This window comes from Halichoerus grypus, chromosome 6, assembly GCF_964656455.1.
Source record: "Halichoerus grypus chromosome 6, mHalGry1.hap1.1, whole genome shotgun sequence".
NCBI classification, from domain to species: domain Eukaryota; kingdom Metazoa; phylum Chordata; class Mammalia; order Carnivora; family Phocidae; genus Halichoerus; species Halichoerus grypus.
In genome coordinates this window covers 172121173-172134568 of record NC_135717.1, presented here as the reverse complement: position 1 = coordinate 172134568, position 13396 = coordinate 172121173, and the positions used below count along the sequence as shown (strand labels likewise).

At 51.8% G+C, this 13396-nt stretch overlaps 1 protein-coding gene across 3 annotated transcripts in view; it reads right to left on the bottom strand.

The window, feature by feature from the left end:
• Positions 1 to 4032: 4032 nt before the first annotated feature.
• Positions 4033 to 13396, bottom strand: part of SEPTIN3 (septin 3) — a 30806-nt gene continuing 21442 nt past the window's right edge. For 2 of the 3 annotated variants that reach the window (XM_078076687.1, XM_036098288.2), the window contains exons 5-11: positions 13057 to 13194; positions 11538 to 11655; positions 10621 to 10716; positions 8908 to 9007; positions 7614 to 7665; positions 7226 to 7319; positions 4033 to 5372 (exon numbers count right to left, since the gene is read on the bottom strand). In XM_078076687.1, the coding sequence (XP_077932813.1) occupies positions 5307 to 5372; positions 7226 to 7319; positions 7614 to 7665; positions 8908 to 9007; positions 10621 to 10716; positions 11538 to 11655; positions 13057 to 13194 (664 nt within the window). In that variant the 3' untranslated portion in view covers positions 4033 to 5306. The remainder of the gene's footprint in view (positions 5373 to 7225; positions 7320 to 7613; positions 7666 to 8907; positions 9008 to 10620; positions 10717 to 11537; positions 11656 to 13056; positions 13195 to 13396) is intronic. The other variant, XM_036098289.2, reaches the window with a different exon arrangement.

Below are 13396 nucleotides of genomic sequence, written 5' to 3'. Positions count from 1 at the left end.
TAAAAAACAAAACGAATAAACACACAAAAAGCAAAATAAACACAGAGGACAAACTGATGGTTGCCAGAGGGAACGTCTTGGGGGGTTGGGTAAAATGGGTGAAGGGGAATGGGAGATACAGGCTTCCAGTTTTGGAATGAATAAGTCACAGGAATAACAGGTACAGCATAGGGAACACAGTCAATGATACTGTAATAGCATTGTATGGTGACAGATGGCGACTACATTTATGGTGAGCATAGCATAACTTACAGAGCAGTCCAATCACTATGTTGTACACCTGAAACTAACGTAACATTGTGAATCAACTATGCTCAAATAAAAAAAATTAATAAAATAAAAATAAAGAAATATGGTCGTTTTCTACACAAGAAGCCAGAGCACTGACCGGGGTGGGTCTTCTCTGAGGAGGAGAAGGCAGAGAAGCAGTCCTTTTCCTTTCTGAGGGACAGCTGGAGTTGAGAAGTTCAAACCCCAATCAAAGCTCTCCCACATGCACTGGCCATATGATTTTAAGCAATTTACTTCTCTTTGTTTCAGTTTGAGAAATTCCCTGAGAAATAAGGGAAATACTACTGATCCTCATTGTAGATAGAGCAGTGATGAGTATAAAGCTCTTACAAGTGTTTGGCGATGATTAAGCATTCACGAGCACAGAACGGACCCCATCAAGAGAGCTCAAAGGGCCATAAAATCGGTGTTTCTGCTACAATTTTTTAAAACATGCTTCATGCCCTGCCTCCAACCCACACACAGAAAAGCAGAGAGACAGACCCGAGGCTGAGCGAGAAGATGCCCAGACACCAGATCAGAAGTGGCTTCAGGGCGCAGAGCCAGCTGCACCCAGGTCAAAGCACGCTAGGCCGGTGACCAGGCAGACCTCGCGGTCCGAGTGGCGGGCCATCATCTCCTACTACAGGGGAAGACGGACGGCCTCCACCGCCCGTGGGAATCTGTCAAGAACATTTTCTGCGGGAGGAAGCAGAGAAAACAGATCTGGACACGAGCACTCGGTCCTGTCTTAGCGGATCTTTCCGACAATGCGCAGTCTCCCTGGAACACAGCACCGGGTGTCAATCTCACCGCTACCGGACAGCAAAGGAGCCCGAGGGCCAGTCGGAGCAGAGACGGGAGCCTAAGGAAGAACTGCCGGGGGCACCGCGCAGGAGTCTGGAAAGCTGGGAGGGAGGAACCGAGGAGAGGAGCGGCGTGGAGATGACGCATGAGGTGGGAAGGGGAGCGAGGGGTGGGCCCCGCCGGCCCCGCGCTCAGCCACCGCGCGAACCCCGAAGAGCCGCGCAGCCAGCGTCCTCCTCCCTAGGGGTCTGGTCCCCACCTTTACGGTAAAGTAAGGGCAGCCATCCCCCCACCCCGTCGGGGCGAACAGAAAGGGGGCTTCTGGAGGTTCTGAGGGCGAGGCGAGGCCCCGACAGCGCGGCATCCTCAGAGTGGTCCGCACTCCCGCCTCTTCCGCCTCGGTGTTCCGGGAGCACCGGAGGGGCGCGCCCACCGCCTCCCCCACCCCCACCCCGGCCGCCGTCACCCCGCGGAGGTCTCGCGCTCCCAACGGCAGCTGCACGCGACCCGGAAGGGCGGCGCGACACCCCACTACTGCCTTTCTTCTGAGGCGACGAGCGCCTCGCACCGCGCACCCGCGCATTTACCTGAGCGAGGCCACGCGCTCCAGCCTCTGCCACCTCGGAGCCCCTAAACGCCCGCCGGGGCACGCGCGCTCCAATGGCGGGGACGGGGCTCCGCCTGCGGCGCCCGGAAAAGGCGGGAGAGGCTCCGATTGGCTGAGACTTTGCAAGCCGCCAGCCCCACCCGTCGGTCTCCTCCCGACTCTGACAGCACCCCTCCCCGCCCCCCGGCTTCCCTTCAGGCACCTTTCGCCAAAAGGGATGATGGCCCCGCGGCGGTTCTGGGTGTGACTCTGATTCACGGCCATCTTTCTCCAGGCCCCCTCCTGCCGCCCCTCAGATGGGAAGGGGCGGGGCCTGCGCCAAGCCGGGGGGCGGGGCTTTGAAGGGAGGGCGGAGATTATGGCGCAAGGACGAGCGTGGGGGGTGAGTGGGCGAAGGGGCTGGTCACGTGAGGGGCGGTGGTCAGAGAACCAGGCAGTGTCCACGTTGAGATGCCGGTTGAGGCGGAAGGGAGCGGACCCAGGGAACTGACCCTGCCCCTGGAGCGCAGAGGTTTGAGTGAGTGGCCTCCTGGATCCACACCTGTCCTCTTGGCTCCTGCGTGGTAGCCCAGGCATGGTTGCTGGGCTGCCCACGGGAATGGACTTAGAAGCAGGATTTTCCTGCGTCCCCCGTGGCCGGGGCAGGAGGCTAATGCCCTTTGGAGAAAGGGTCCAGAAGGATTTCTCTCTTCTCCTAGGGCGAGCAGAACTTCTCCCCACCAGAAAGAGCCTGGAATCTGAGCCGGTTTCTTGTGAGGCAGCATTCAGGGAAGGGTGCGAGAGCTGTGTCAGGAGGATCTGTGCCCACTCCCAAGATCGAGAGTGTGTCAACCATCATACCTGCCCTGCCTCCTCCAAACGGTGATTGTGAGGAACCGGTGGGATACATTATATTGGAATCGCTTGAAGACTAAAATGTTGTCCATATTCTTATTTCCTTTAGAATTCACAAAACAGCGCCGAAGGGCTTCAAGCAAAGGGATGGTAACAGCTTCTGGATTACCGTATTTCATCAAGTTTAAGATGCATCATTTTTAAATGTACCACTAAGAAAAAAAAAGGTGCCGAATAAAGATATGTCATCAGTTGTAAGCTGTTTTTTGTTTTTGTTTTTAAGTAATCTCTACACCCAACATAGGGCTTGAACTCATGACCTGGGGATCAAGAGTCGCATGCTCTACGGACTCAGTCAGCCCGAAGCTGATTTTTTTTTTTAAGATTTTATTTATTTATTTGACACAGAGAGACACAGTGAGAGAGGGAACACAAGCAGGGGGAGTGGGAGAGGGAGAAGCAGGCTTCCCGTGGAGCAGGGAGCCCGATGCGGGGCTCGATCCCAGGACCCTGGGATCATGACCCGAGCCAAAGGCAGATGCTTAACGACTGAGCCACCCAGGCGCCCCAGATGTTTTTTTTTTTTTTTAACACAAGACCATTGGAACAAATGAAATACAATAGGAATTGTGTGAAACTGTAGAACAAGCATTGAGATAGAGTCCTCCTCTAGCACTGGTAACTAAGTGTGCAACTTTGGGCAAGACAACTATGCTCTCTAGACTTCAGTTTCCATATCTGTATGAAAGAATTGGACTAAAAGAACTGTTTTCTCTTAGCTGTAATATTTTAAGTTTGCAGAACTACTCTATCACTCAAATCTTCCCATATCTCTCCATCTCGGTGTGGCGTTGCCGCTCTGGTCCTGGTCCGCATCATTTTACCTGAATGACTCCCCACCACTCTTCTATTCCTTGCATTCACCCTACAGAATATTGAGGCCCCAAACACAATTGCATATGGTCATCACATTCAAATTCAGAAAGATAGAGACAAAGCCATGTTATTTGCTGGCTACAGAAGAAATTAGGAACCTCAAAGAGAGGAAGTTTGGTTTAAGTTTGAAAAAGACAAGAAACAAGCTAGGGCATTAGATGTAAATTCTTAACTCTTAAAGTATTCACTGTACAGTAGGCAGGTCTCTAGGCAAGATGGGTCCACTCCTTTCATAGAAATGGGTTTTATGCCTTCTGGAGGAAGGAGGGGAAAGCTAGGAAATTAGTTAAATGAAAATAAACCTTGTGTTCATTGAAGGAGACAAGCTATACAGAGCACAGCATCTCTCAAGGTCTAGCATGATAGCTCCATCACTCCTGAATACAAAACTCCGTAGAATAATGACTGAAGTCCAACCTCAAGCCAAATGAAGACAAACTGATCTCATGAAATGTTTTCCATCTATAGTTTTTGTGGCTGCTTCTTACCAAGACGATCCCTGTCTCACCCTCCACCCGCGATGTAATGGCCGATTTGGCCAAGGAGTGAGGAGCACAAATCAGACACAGGCCAGACAGTTCTTGTTCAAACAGCAATGTTTAGTTGTACAACACATAAAGTCTAGCAACATTTACACAACCAGTTTGAGTGTGTTGGCTTGTTTTCAATTGGGAAATTTAACCATAATGTCACCCAAAAGTTGGCTGGGACTGGTAACATTTAAGAAACGGGTCGTTCTTGCATCCCCTAGGCTTGGGCCTCTTGCTCCATCAGGACTTAGTTGTAGATGAATGGCCCACAAGTCACCAGCCTTTGAGAAAGTAGTGTCCAGGTGGAGACAGTGGGGGAAGGGGGGAGCGGGGCGGGGGGGGCGGGGAATCCCATACAGACACAATATGTGGGGCAGTGGCAGCCAACATTCGCAAACATTCATGCATCTGATGGGGGGCTTTGCCCTCCACTGGGTATTTTCCACTAGCCTACAGTGACCAACTGTGGCCAGGCTAATTCATTACTCACAGTAGCAGGGTGGAGGTCGGGGCAGGAGTAGTCAGAGTAGGTGGGAAGAGATCCCTCTTATTGCTAAGTGGACAGAAGGGTGCTTTTATTTCTTCCTAGAGTTCACATCCCATGGGTTTCTGGAGTTTTGTGTCTGTGTTTAGTTCTTTTTTTAAGTTTGAGGGTAAGGAAGTCAATTCCAGAAATGTCTCTTCAGGAAAACCACTCTTTCTAAGCAGCTGCATTACAGGGTGGGGAGGGCATGAAGCTGAACTCTGGGGCCAGCCACAAATGGCTATTTTTTTTTAAAATGACCCTAGGCCTGGCTCCCCCACATCTGTAGTGACCCATCATTAGAAATAAGCTTTAAACAATGAAGGAGACACCCTTGTCCCACACTGGGGCTCACACGGCTGACCTCAACAAATCTGACAAGCAGAAAAGTTGCTTTCTTGACCCTTGAAGGAAGCCAAGAGTAGCTCATGCAGATGAATGGACAGGGAGCAATGCCATTTCCCCTTGGAGATGGTTACAAGTAGCTGGTATGGGTTTGCAAGGGCAGAAGGAGCTCTTGATGAGTTCTTTCCCCCTGCGGATGGGCTGGGACCGGCTGACACAGACGATGGACGAGGGCCGTGCTGGTGAGAACCCCATTCCACTGGGAGGAGGGGGGTGGTTTGGATACAGGGAGGAAGCAACTGTCCTAAAGAGATAGCTGGGCCCTCCGATCTGCTGAGAGCTGAGAGGGGCTGTGGTGGTGGTGGGCTGGGCAAGGACAGCTCTAAAAAGGGCATAGCCCTGCAGCAATAACAGCTGGGAGGAATGGAGGGAGAAGCAGCGCTTGAAATGGCCTTCATTCAGCAGTGGGGCAGGGGGTGGCTGGCACAGGTGGAAGGACAGTGCCCAGGAGGCCTTCTCCCTGCAGGGGGGGGGGTGAGAATGGTTGAGGGTGTGGAGACCAGCGGCTGGCAGCAGACACATAAAACAGCTTCTCCGGGGAGGCTGACATCAAGGTGTAGGGGTGCCAAGCATCATCCTCTACTCCACCTCTCCAACGCCCACCGCCCCCACTAGAGTCTTGGTCTGAAGTCTATGTGTCTTCCTAGCACCTGAGTGATAAGAGACTAGAAATGCTGGGATTTGTCGTGGACCAGTAAAACACCGAGGGCTGGACCAGGAGATGGAACAGGAGGTTGTATGAGGTCATTGTAAATGGTAGCTAGTTGGTGTTTTCCCTTACCTAAGGCTAAACTCTTTCCCCCAGCCCCAAGTTTCAGCCACCTTACAGACTGAAGGAGAAAGAGTAACTTGTTTGTAAAATCTATGCATTAATAAATACAGGGCTGAAGGGGATGGCAAGAAAAGGCTGACTGTATGATTATGGGTATCATTAGCAACATCCACAGGAGTCAGGAGGCGGGAATCGGGGAAAAGCAGAGACAGACAGACAGACATGCACAGTGAGAGAGAACAGAAGTCCAGAGGGGGTCAAGCATGAATGAGAAGCGAGCAGTAGAGAAGACAGCTTGTGCAGGAGGAAGAATCGTGATGGAGAAAAGTGAGGTGGTGTCTCCGATTCGCCTCTGAAGCCAAACCACTGAGAAAGGTAAAGGTTGTGTATTGCTCTTAATACATCTTTAGATTTAATTCTTCTAACTCAGCGCCCAAAGAAAGGCTGTCTCACTGGACCAGCGCATGTGCTTCTCGAACCAGCTACTGGGAACTGGGTAACTCATCGTGTTTCCTCCTCTGCCTGGGCCCACACGGGTCCACCATGCGCTGCGGAAACTTTCTTTCCTCCTCATCTCTGTGGGTCTGATTTCTGTCGTAATCCCATAATCCCAGTGTGTACTGTCACGTGCTTTGGCTGTGATTTTATTTTAAGGTGGCCTGAAGTCCTTTTTGGAAGTAGACTGGGCATAAATCCTAAATATGGAAATGTAGCTAAGGTGGATTAGACTCCAAGCAAGTGGAAGAAGTCAGAGAGGGGCAGGATGAAGGAATGAGGGAAGGGGGAGAAGGTGGGAGCAGAGGGGAGTGAGGCGAGGCGCGTGTGGAAAGCAGCAGTCAGCAACCAGGACGGACGGTGACAGGTGGTGGATTTCGGACAGTGGAGACGACACATGCTGAAGGGTGGAGCTCTCTTCTCCACTTCTGGGCACGAACTGTTTCTGCAGGAGCCCAGCTCCAGCCTACTCTGCTCTCCCTTGACCTTCCCTCTCCTAGGAAGTCCTAGCCTTACCCTAGACAGCCAAGCCCCACCACCCCCTCCCCACCAGGTCCAGCTCCAAAGCTGTCCTCAGAGAGTCTCTGCAGTCCCTGTCTGTGGGCAGTTCAGAGATAAGAGTTACCTGTGGCTCACCTGCTCCCCATCATTTTTAAGTGAAACCTCCCCTCTTGAGTGAGGCACACGGCTTTGTTCTGGGACACAAGGAAAGGAGACAGATAATGGACAGCCATGGAGGAACCAAACTTACAAGGGACCTTCCAGGGAGGGCAGTGAAAATACCTCACCCCTGCACAGGTACACACACGCACACGCACACGCACGCACACTCTCTCTCCCTCTCATACACACACACATACACACACACGTGCACACACTGTAGACAAACTCCACAAACACCAGACAGGCCTGTGGGACAGAGTAGAAAGCAAGAAGGTGGTTGGTGGTGGTTTTGGGATGTGTGTGGAAAAGTGGGGATGTGTGATGATACAGAGAAAGGGCCGTCAGGGGTTACTGTCGTGGCTTTCCTCTGTGTCCACGCTCACCGGAGGGAGGCCTCCATTGTCATTGAGCCGCTTGGCCCTGTAGGTCTCGTAGTGGATGTTGTGTGTCACTTCCTTGAGGTCCTGGAGGTGGGTCCTGAAGGACAAAGGGTGAGGAGAGAGAGGGGTGTGATTAGGGGTGGGGAGGAAGAGACGGACCCACATCTGAGGTCAACGCATCACTCCCACGGCCTGGGCCCAATGACTGGGACCCAGGCCAGAGAGCCAGTAATAATACTTCTTCGGCCCCTTCTGCTTCATGATGGGACCTGGAACGGGGGGCAGAGAGCTCTGTCAGAGAGACCTGGAGATGGAGGAAGTAGATCTGAATGGATGGCCTCCTGACCCCAAATAAACTAACCTGTCCTCTGAGGGAAGGGGTGCATCTCACCTGATGACAAAGTCTCGAAGCAAGGCAAACTCACAGTGGTTGAGGTTTTCCACTGTGAACGAAACAAAACAAAACAGGTGGTCATTTCACTAATGTAGCAACACCCAGCAGGTGCACTTCTGTTCCGGTCACCGAGGCATTGAGGAGAGAGCCACAGGACAGGTCACTTCTTGTAAGCCCTCCAGAGGTTTGCTCCTCTGGGCATTTCTGGGCACGGGAACAATGGCACAATACTATTCTAGACTCTGTGAAATAGCAGCTAATCAGGACTATTAGATTTCTCAATTTATAGGAAAGAAAATTAATACACAGGGGGTCTAAAAACTGGCCCAAGGCCTAAGACACAATTCCTATCCTCGAGGAGCTTATAATCTGATTGGAAAACAATAACACACACAGAATGTAACAATCGAGCCATCTTAAAAAAGGTCACGCACTACACGATGAATCTAATTCAATACAGATTGAGTACCTACTATCTGCAAACCACGTGCTAAGCGTTGTGGGAGCAGAAGGTGATTAAGACATGAATGCTCTAGTCCCACAATCTAATGGACAGGACAGACATCCTCATAAATGATTCCAATTCAAGGTGGATGAGAAAATGCCACTAAAAAAAAAAATCTCAACATAGGGTCATCGGCAAATGAGAGACAATATGATCCAATGGGATGAACTTGGTTTGGGAACTGAAATAAATTCAGTTGTAGAATTGAACTTCGGCCCTGAAATCCCAGTTTCAACCACCAACAAGTTGTGTGATCTTGGGCAAGACCCTTCACCTGTCTGAAGCTCGTGGCCCTCGGGGGCTAATGTTCTAAGTACAGGCACGTCTCCCCTGCTCCCCGTAGAGGGTTATCATATTTGAATGAGATCACAGAAGCAATTCTTTGAAACCTTTCAGAACCGGTATTGACCTTCTCGAGGTCACATCCATTCCCAACAAGACGAAAACAGCCACATCCGAACCACCCTCCAGCAGTTTGTCAGATCACGTCCCCTTTCATGTAAAAACCTTTCTCCGGTTTTTCCAGTGCTTTTTAGTCTCTCCACGTTCTCCACTCCTTTGACGCACAAGTCAGGGCCTCCCGGTCAGGTGCTAAATCGCTCTTTCAGCGCTCCCTGTCTCTGAGACTCATCTTCTCAATTAGACTGTAAGCTCCTTACGGCAGGGTCTGGCTGGCTTTCATTTTGTATCTGACATGCCAGGATAGTGCCCTGAACTCTAGATGCTGAATAAGTAAGCATAATTCACCAGCAGCGGCCAGGTCTTCAAGAAGATGCACTGAATTACCTTCAATGATCCCCCAGGGAGTTTTTCTGCCGAGGACTCGCTTGCCATTCACTTGGTACTCCTTGTCGCTTCCCACCACAGCGAAAGGCATGCTCTCCTGCTGACAAACCACACACACATGCATGTCAGCCTCCTACCATCCGGGCCTCCACGGACAGGACGCCCAACAGTCCTGGGCCTCTGGCCTTGAACTACATACTTCTGCTGCTCATTCAGTGATCCCACTGATGGCAAGGGCAAGGCTTTTGTCTCTTAAAAGGGAGTCTGAAGTCCTGGGTCCAGCCCTGGTCGCACCCTGCCTGGCTGGTTAACCTCAGTAGGTCGGCTTTCCTTCAACAGGAGAAAGCTTTGTACTTTTTAGAGCACTTTAACACATCAGTTTGGTTTGGAACAACTCTGAGCTAGCTAGGATAGAGCTCTTCAGGTATACCCACCCATGTGACAGCCAAGTGACGGATGCTTTACACTACCTCCCATCAAACCTACTGGCAGAGACCCACGTCCACTGACCTCTCAGACCCCATAGGTCACCTTCTGAGGTTCGTAGGCTCCTCTGCTCCACCCCCGACCCTTGGGTTGTATATTCGCCAAGAGCCAGCTCTTTGTTCCCAAATCTATTTGCCTGATGTGTACTTGCTATTGGAGAAACTATTATTTAAGCCAAGGATGTATGACCGTGGAGAATGGTTTCTCTGAAAGTCAAGTTGGCTGTTTCTGAAAGACTTGAGAAAGGTGAGTTGCTCTTGCCCTAAGACCAGACTTATCCTCAAAGAAGAGGCCTTGTCTCTACATGAAAAGAATGCTTAGTGAATGTGATGGATGTGTTTTATTTTAACTTAATAATTTAGTGAAATAATGCTTTAAAAACATTTAAGATTTGTATACATCATTTTTTTTTTTAACGATTTCTTCACTTCAGTGGACGTTTTCCATTAACTGACCAACTACCTGTCTCAACTACATTAGATAAAGGGCTTCTGATAGATGATCCACCCTCCACAGAGGAGGTGATTCAAGACCAAAGCAAGTAAATGGCTTGTCCCAGGTCATAGTGGTGAGTAGAAAAGCCCAGACTGAAACTCAGGATTCTGATGTAAAATCCCAGAATTGTCGAAGTTTGGAACTGAGAGCAATCGTAGAAATCACATGAAGCCTTAAGATCCCTGGGAGACGCCCCACGGACGGCTGAGAAGACGGTGCTCTGTGCCCATGTCCCTGAGCCAGAGCAGCTCTGTTTTCATGTTTTATATACAAGAGTCCTGTTTGACATTTAATTTTTTTAAAGGGTTCCTCTGGGGGGAAAAAAAGCCTATAAGCCACTCACCTAACCTGACTTCTGCACTTTATAGAGGGGAAACTGAGGCAGAGCTCTGACTAGAGCATAGACATCTTGGACCCCAGCCTGATGCTCTTCCTGCCCAGGCCCTTCCATCAGCCACACCCTGGTTTTTCCAGGCCCTGTGGGGGAAGAAGAGGCTTTTGGGGTAGTCTGCAGATGGACGCGAACCTTAGCTTCCTGGATGCAGGGTTCACGGTCCTGGCCAGGGCCCTACTCCTCATCCTCTCCATGTCACTTCTGGTCTGGGTCAGGCAAGGTGGGGCAGACAGTATGAAAGGGGAAAAGCAGGTAGCAAAACAGAAGGGGTACACGATCCACATCCCACTCGTGCCGAGGAGGGCATTTGTGTGCTGAACAGAGCCCCAGGCACCTACCCGGATTTTGTCATTCTCCGTCTTGTCCTCCAAATCCTCATCAAATTCCTTCTGGGGGTAGAACTCAATGCCATTCACTTCGAGCTCCTTTCGAACCTAGGGGCGAGGAAGAGAAGCAAGGTAGCCAAGTGTCAGGATAATGGAGGGGGGGCTTGTACACGGGTGTGAGCATGTGTGTGTGCTGAAATCAGAGGGATGAATGCAGCCTTTGATAATCCGGTCATCTCTGAACTCTGAGGCCCTGAGCAGCAGGAAGATCCTAATAACTGGGAGCCCCAGTCACACAGCTGCTACAACCCAGCCTGAGATGAGGAATAGTCTGGGGGTGCAGCTTGCTCATCTCAGGATCCAGAAGCTTAGGATTTAGACAAGCAGCACTACTGAGTACGTGCTCATGCTGCTATGTGTCATATTCCAGGTCTGCCCTCTCTCAAAGCTCAACTTAAGTCTCACCTCCTCCAGGAAGGCATCCAGGAACTCCCTAGTGGTCTACCTGATTGTAAGTTTCTCAAAGGCACCAAATGTCTTTATACCTCCCTTGCAGGCCCCCACTTCTATTCCGGTGCATCCAGCACAGGGGGGAGCTTATAAAAGACACTAATAAAGACTGGAGGGCAGGTGATTAATTAGTCTAGCCCCTCAAGCAATCTAACATTGAGGAGTGTTTTCTCATGCCCATGGTGATTTATGTATTCAGTGGTCTTCACCAGTAAATTTGGAGGATGGGAAGGAGGCAGCCTGAGGTTGTTAACGTCCCTTCACCATTGGTTGGCAGACACGACCAGCCCAGCCTCTTCAATGGTTAAGTGGGAGCTGGGTGGGAAAGGGGGGATATAATAATCAAGGATAGGACACAGCTTGGACCAGAGGAGGGGAAGGAAGGGTGGGGACAGGAAAAAGAGGAGAGGTCTTCTCACCCTTTGCTTGAATTCAGACTTCTCCTCCAGGGTCATGGTGTCAGCCTTAGCAATGACGGGGATGATGTTCACAACTTTGCTGAGGTGCTTCATGAACTCCAGATCGAGAGGTCGCAAGCTGGGGTCCAGAGAAGGCAGGGTGTCAGAGTCACCTTGCTCTCCCCTGGTCCGCCCCGGCCGCCACGCCAGGGCCACCCTTGGGACGGGAGGACTGGACGGGGAACCTGGCTGAAGCCAAGGGGCTGCTCCGTCTCCTTCCTGATGCGCCCCCAGCGTCTTACCGCCTGTGGAACAGGCTGCGACTCTCTGCCCCCACTCGGACCACCGTCTCCCCTTCTCTTCAAATCCTGCCCCTCCTGCAGCCCTGCTCAAACTGCTCCTTCAGGACAGCGTTCCTGACGTGGGGCTCTTTTTCTCCTGGGAATAGCCGCGGACTGTTGTCTCAGGCTTTATGTCCCTTTAAGTCCTTGTGTCATGGTTACTCGTGTATCTTATTCTCCGTATGGGGTAGCACTTTTTTTTAAGTAATCTCCTTGCCCAACATGGGGCTTGAACTCATGACCCCCCCACCACCACAATGGAGAGTCGTGTGCCCCACCTGAGCCAGCGGGCGCCCCAGGACAGCACCTTTTGATGGGCCTTCTCCCGGCCCACACTTAGTCCTGCAGAGGCCCAGCTGGGGGCCCAGGCCCTCCCCATCTGAGGGCCCCGCTCCCCCTAGGCTCTGGGGCTCCCATCTGGCTCTAGTTCCCAGTCTGGGCCACTTACTAAGTCAGGCTATCTGCTGGCTTGCTCTGACCTTGGGTCCACATTCTAGGGAGGAATAAAGCTAATCTTTTTACTGAGTTCCTAGACCCCACCATTGAACACCTGCTGAGTACCTGGTTCCTCCAAAATCGGGGGCCCACCTTGCTCATGCCATCCGCTCAAGAACTGAACTCTGGCCCAGCAGTTAGGTGTAGTAATAAGTTATGGAAGGTCGCCTGCTTGCTCACCTAGATCTCTCCATCCCACGCTGGCACTCCCTGTCACGCGGCCCCATCAGCCACTCACAACCGACTTCCCTGTACACCTGCTGGTCGCCAGCCTTCATCTCTAGACACGCTGGGCTGCCCACCCATCAAATACCTACAGCTGGGTCCCCTACCCCCCCAAAACACCCACCTGATCCAGTAGCCCTGCCCTTCCCCGTTTCACTCTTGTTGCTGCCCACCGGCCCACCCCAGCTTTGGGCAAAGCGGGTATCTCCTGAATAGACGAGGAGCCCTCTGCGCCCACACACGGACTCCCCTCTGCTGGTACAGTTGTGCTAGAACACCAGTGGGCAGCTTGGGGACTGGGCTTGGTCAGCCTTCCTCTCCTGGTAAGAGAGTCAGACTGTCTTGGAGAAAGTGCGGGGGATCACAGGGCCCTGACAACACTGGGGCCCATCCGGGGGGACTGGTTATCCACGACAGAATGGGCACAGGTGACACAAACCAGAGCGAGGCGCAGCCGTGGGGGAGGGACTGGTACGTACGAGTGTCCCGTGGGGGAGATGAAGTAGAGACAACAGTGGACACGAGTGTCGGGGATGCGTTTCTTCCTGGCGATGTTGACCTCCTCCTTCAGGAACTTCTCGTACTGTTCATTGATGTACTTCTCAATGGGCTCCCAGCTGGGGGGCGGGGGGACGGGAAGAAAGCAGATGGATGTCCCAGAAAGAAAGGCCTGTGGACCATTCTCCCTCAGGCCCTCATGGATGGCTTTCCTTGTTAAGCGAGACCAAAACTCCCACGGGGACCTAGTCCTCTGAATGGGCCAGAGGAATTGCAGCACCCCACCCCACCCCGGAAAGCAGCACACGCTTTCCCCACCTC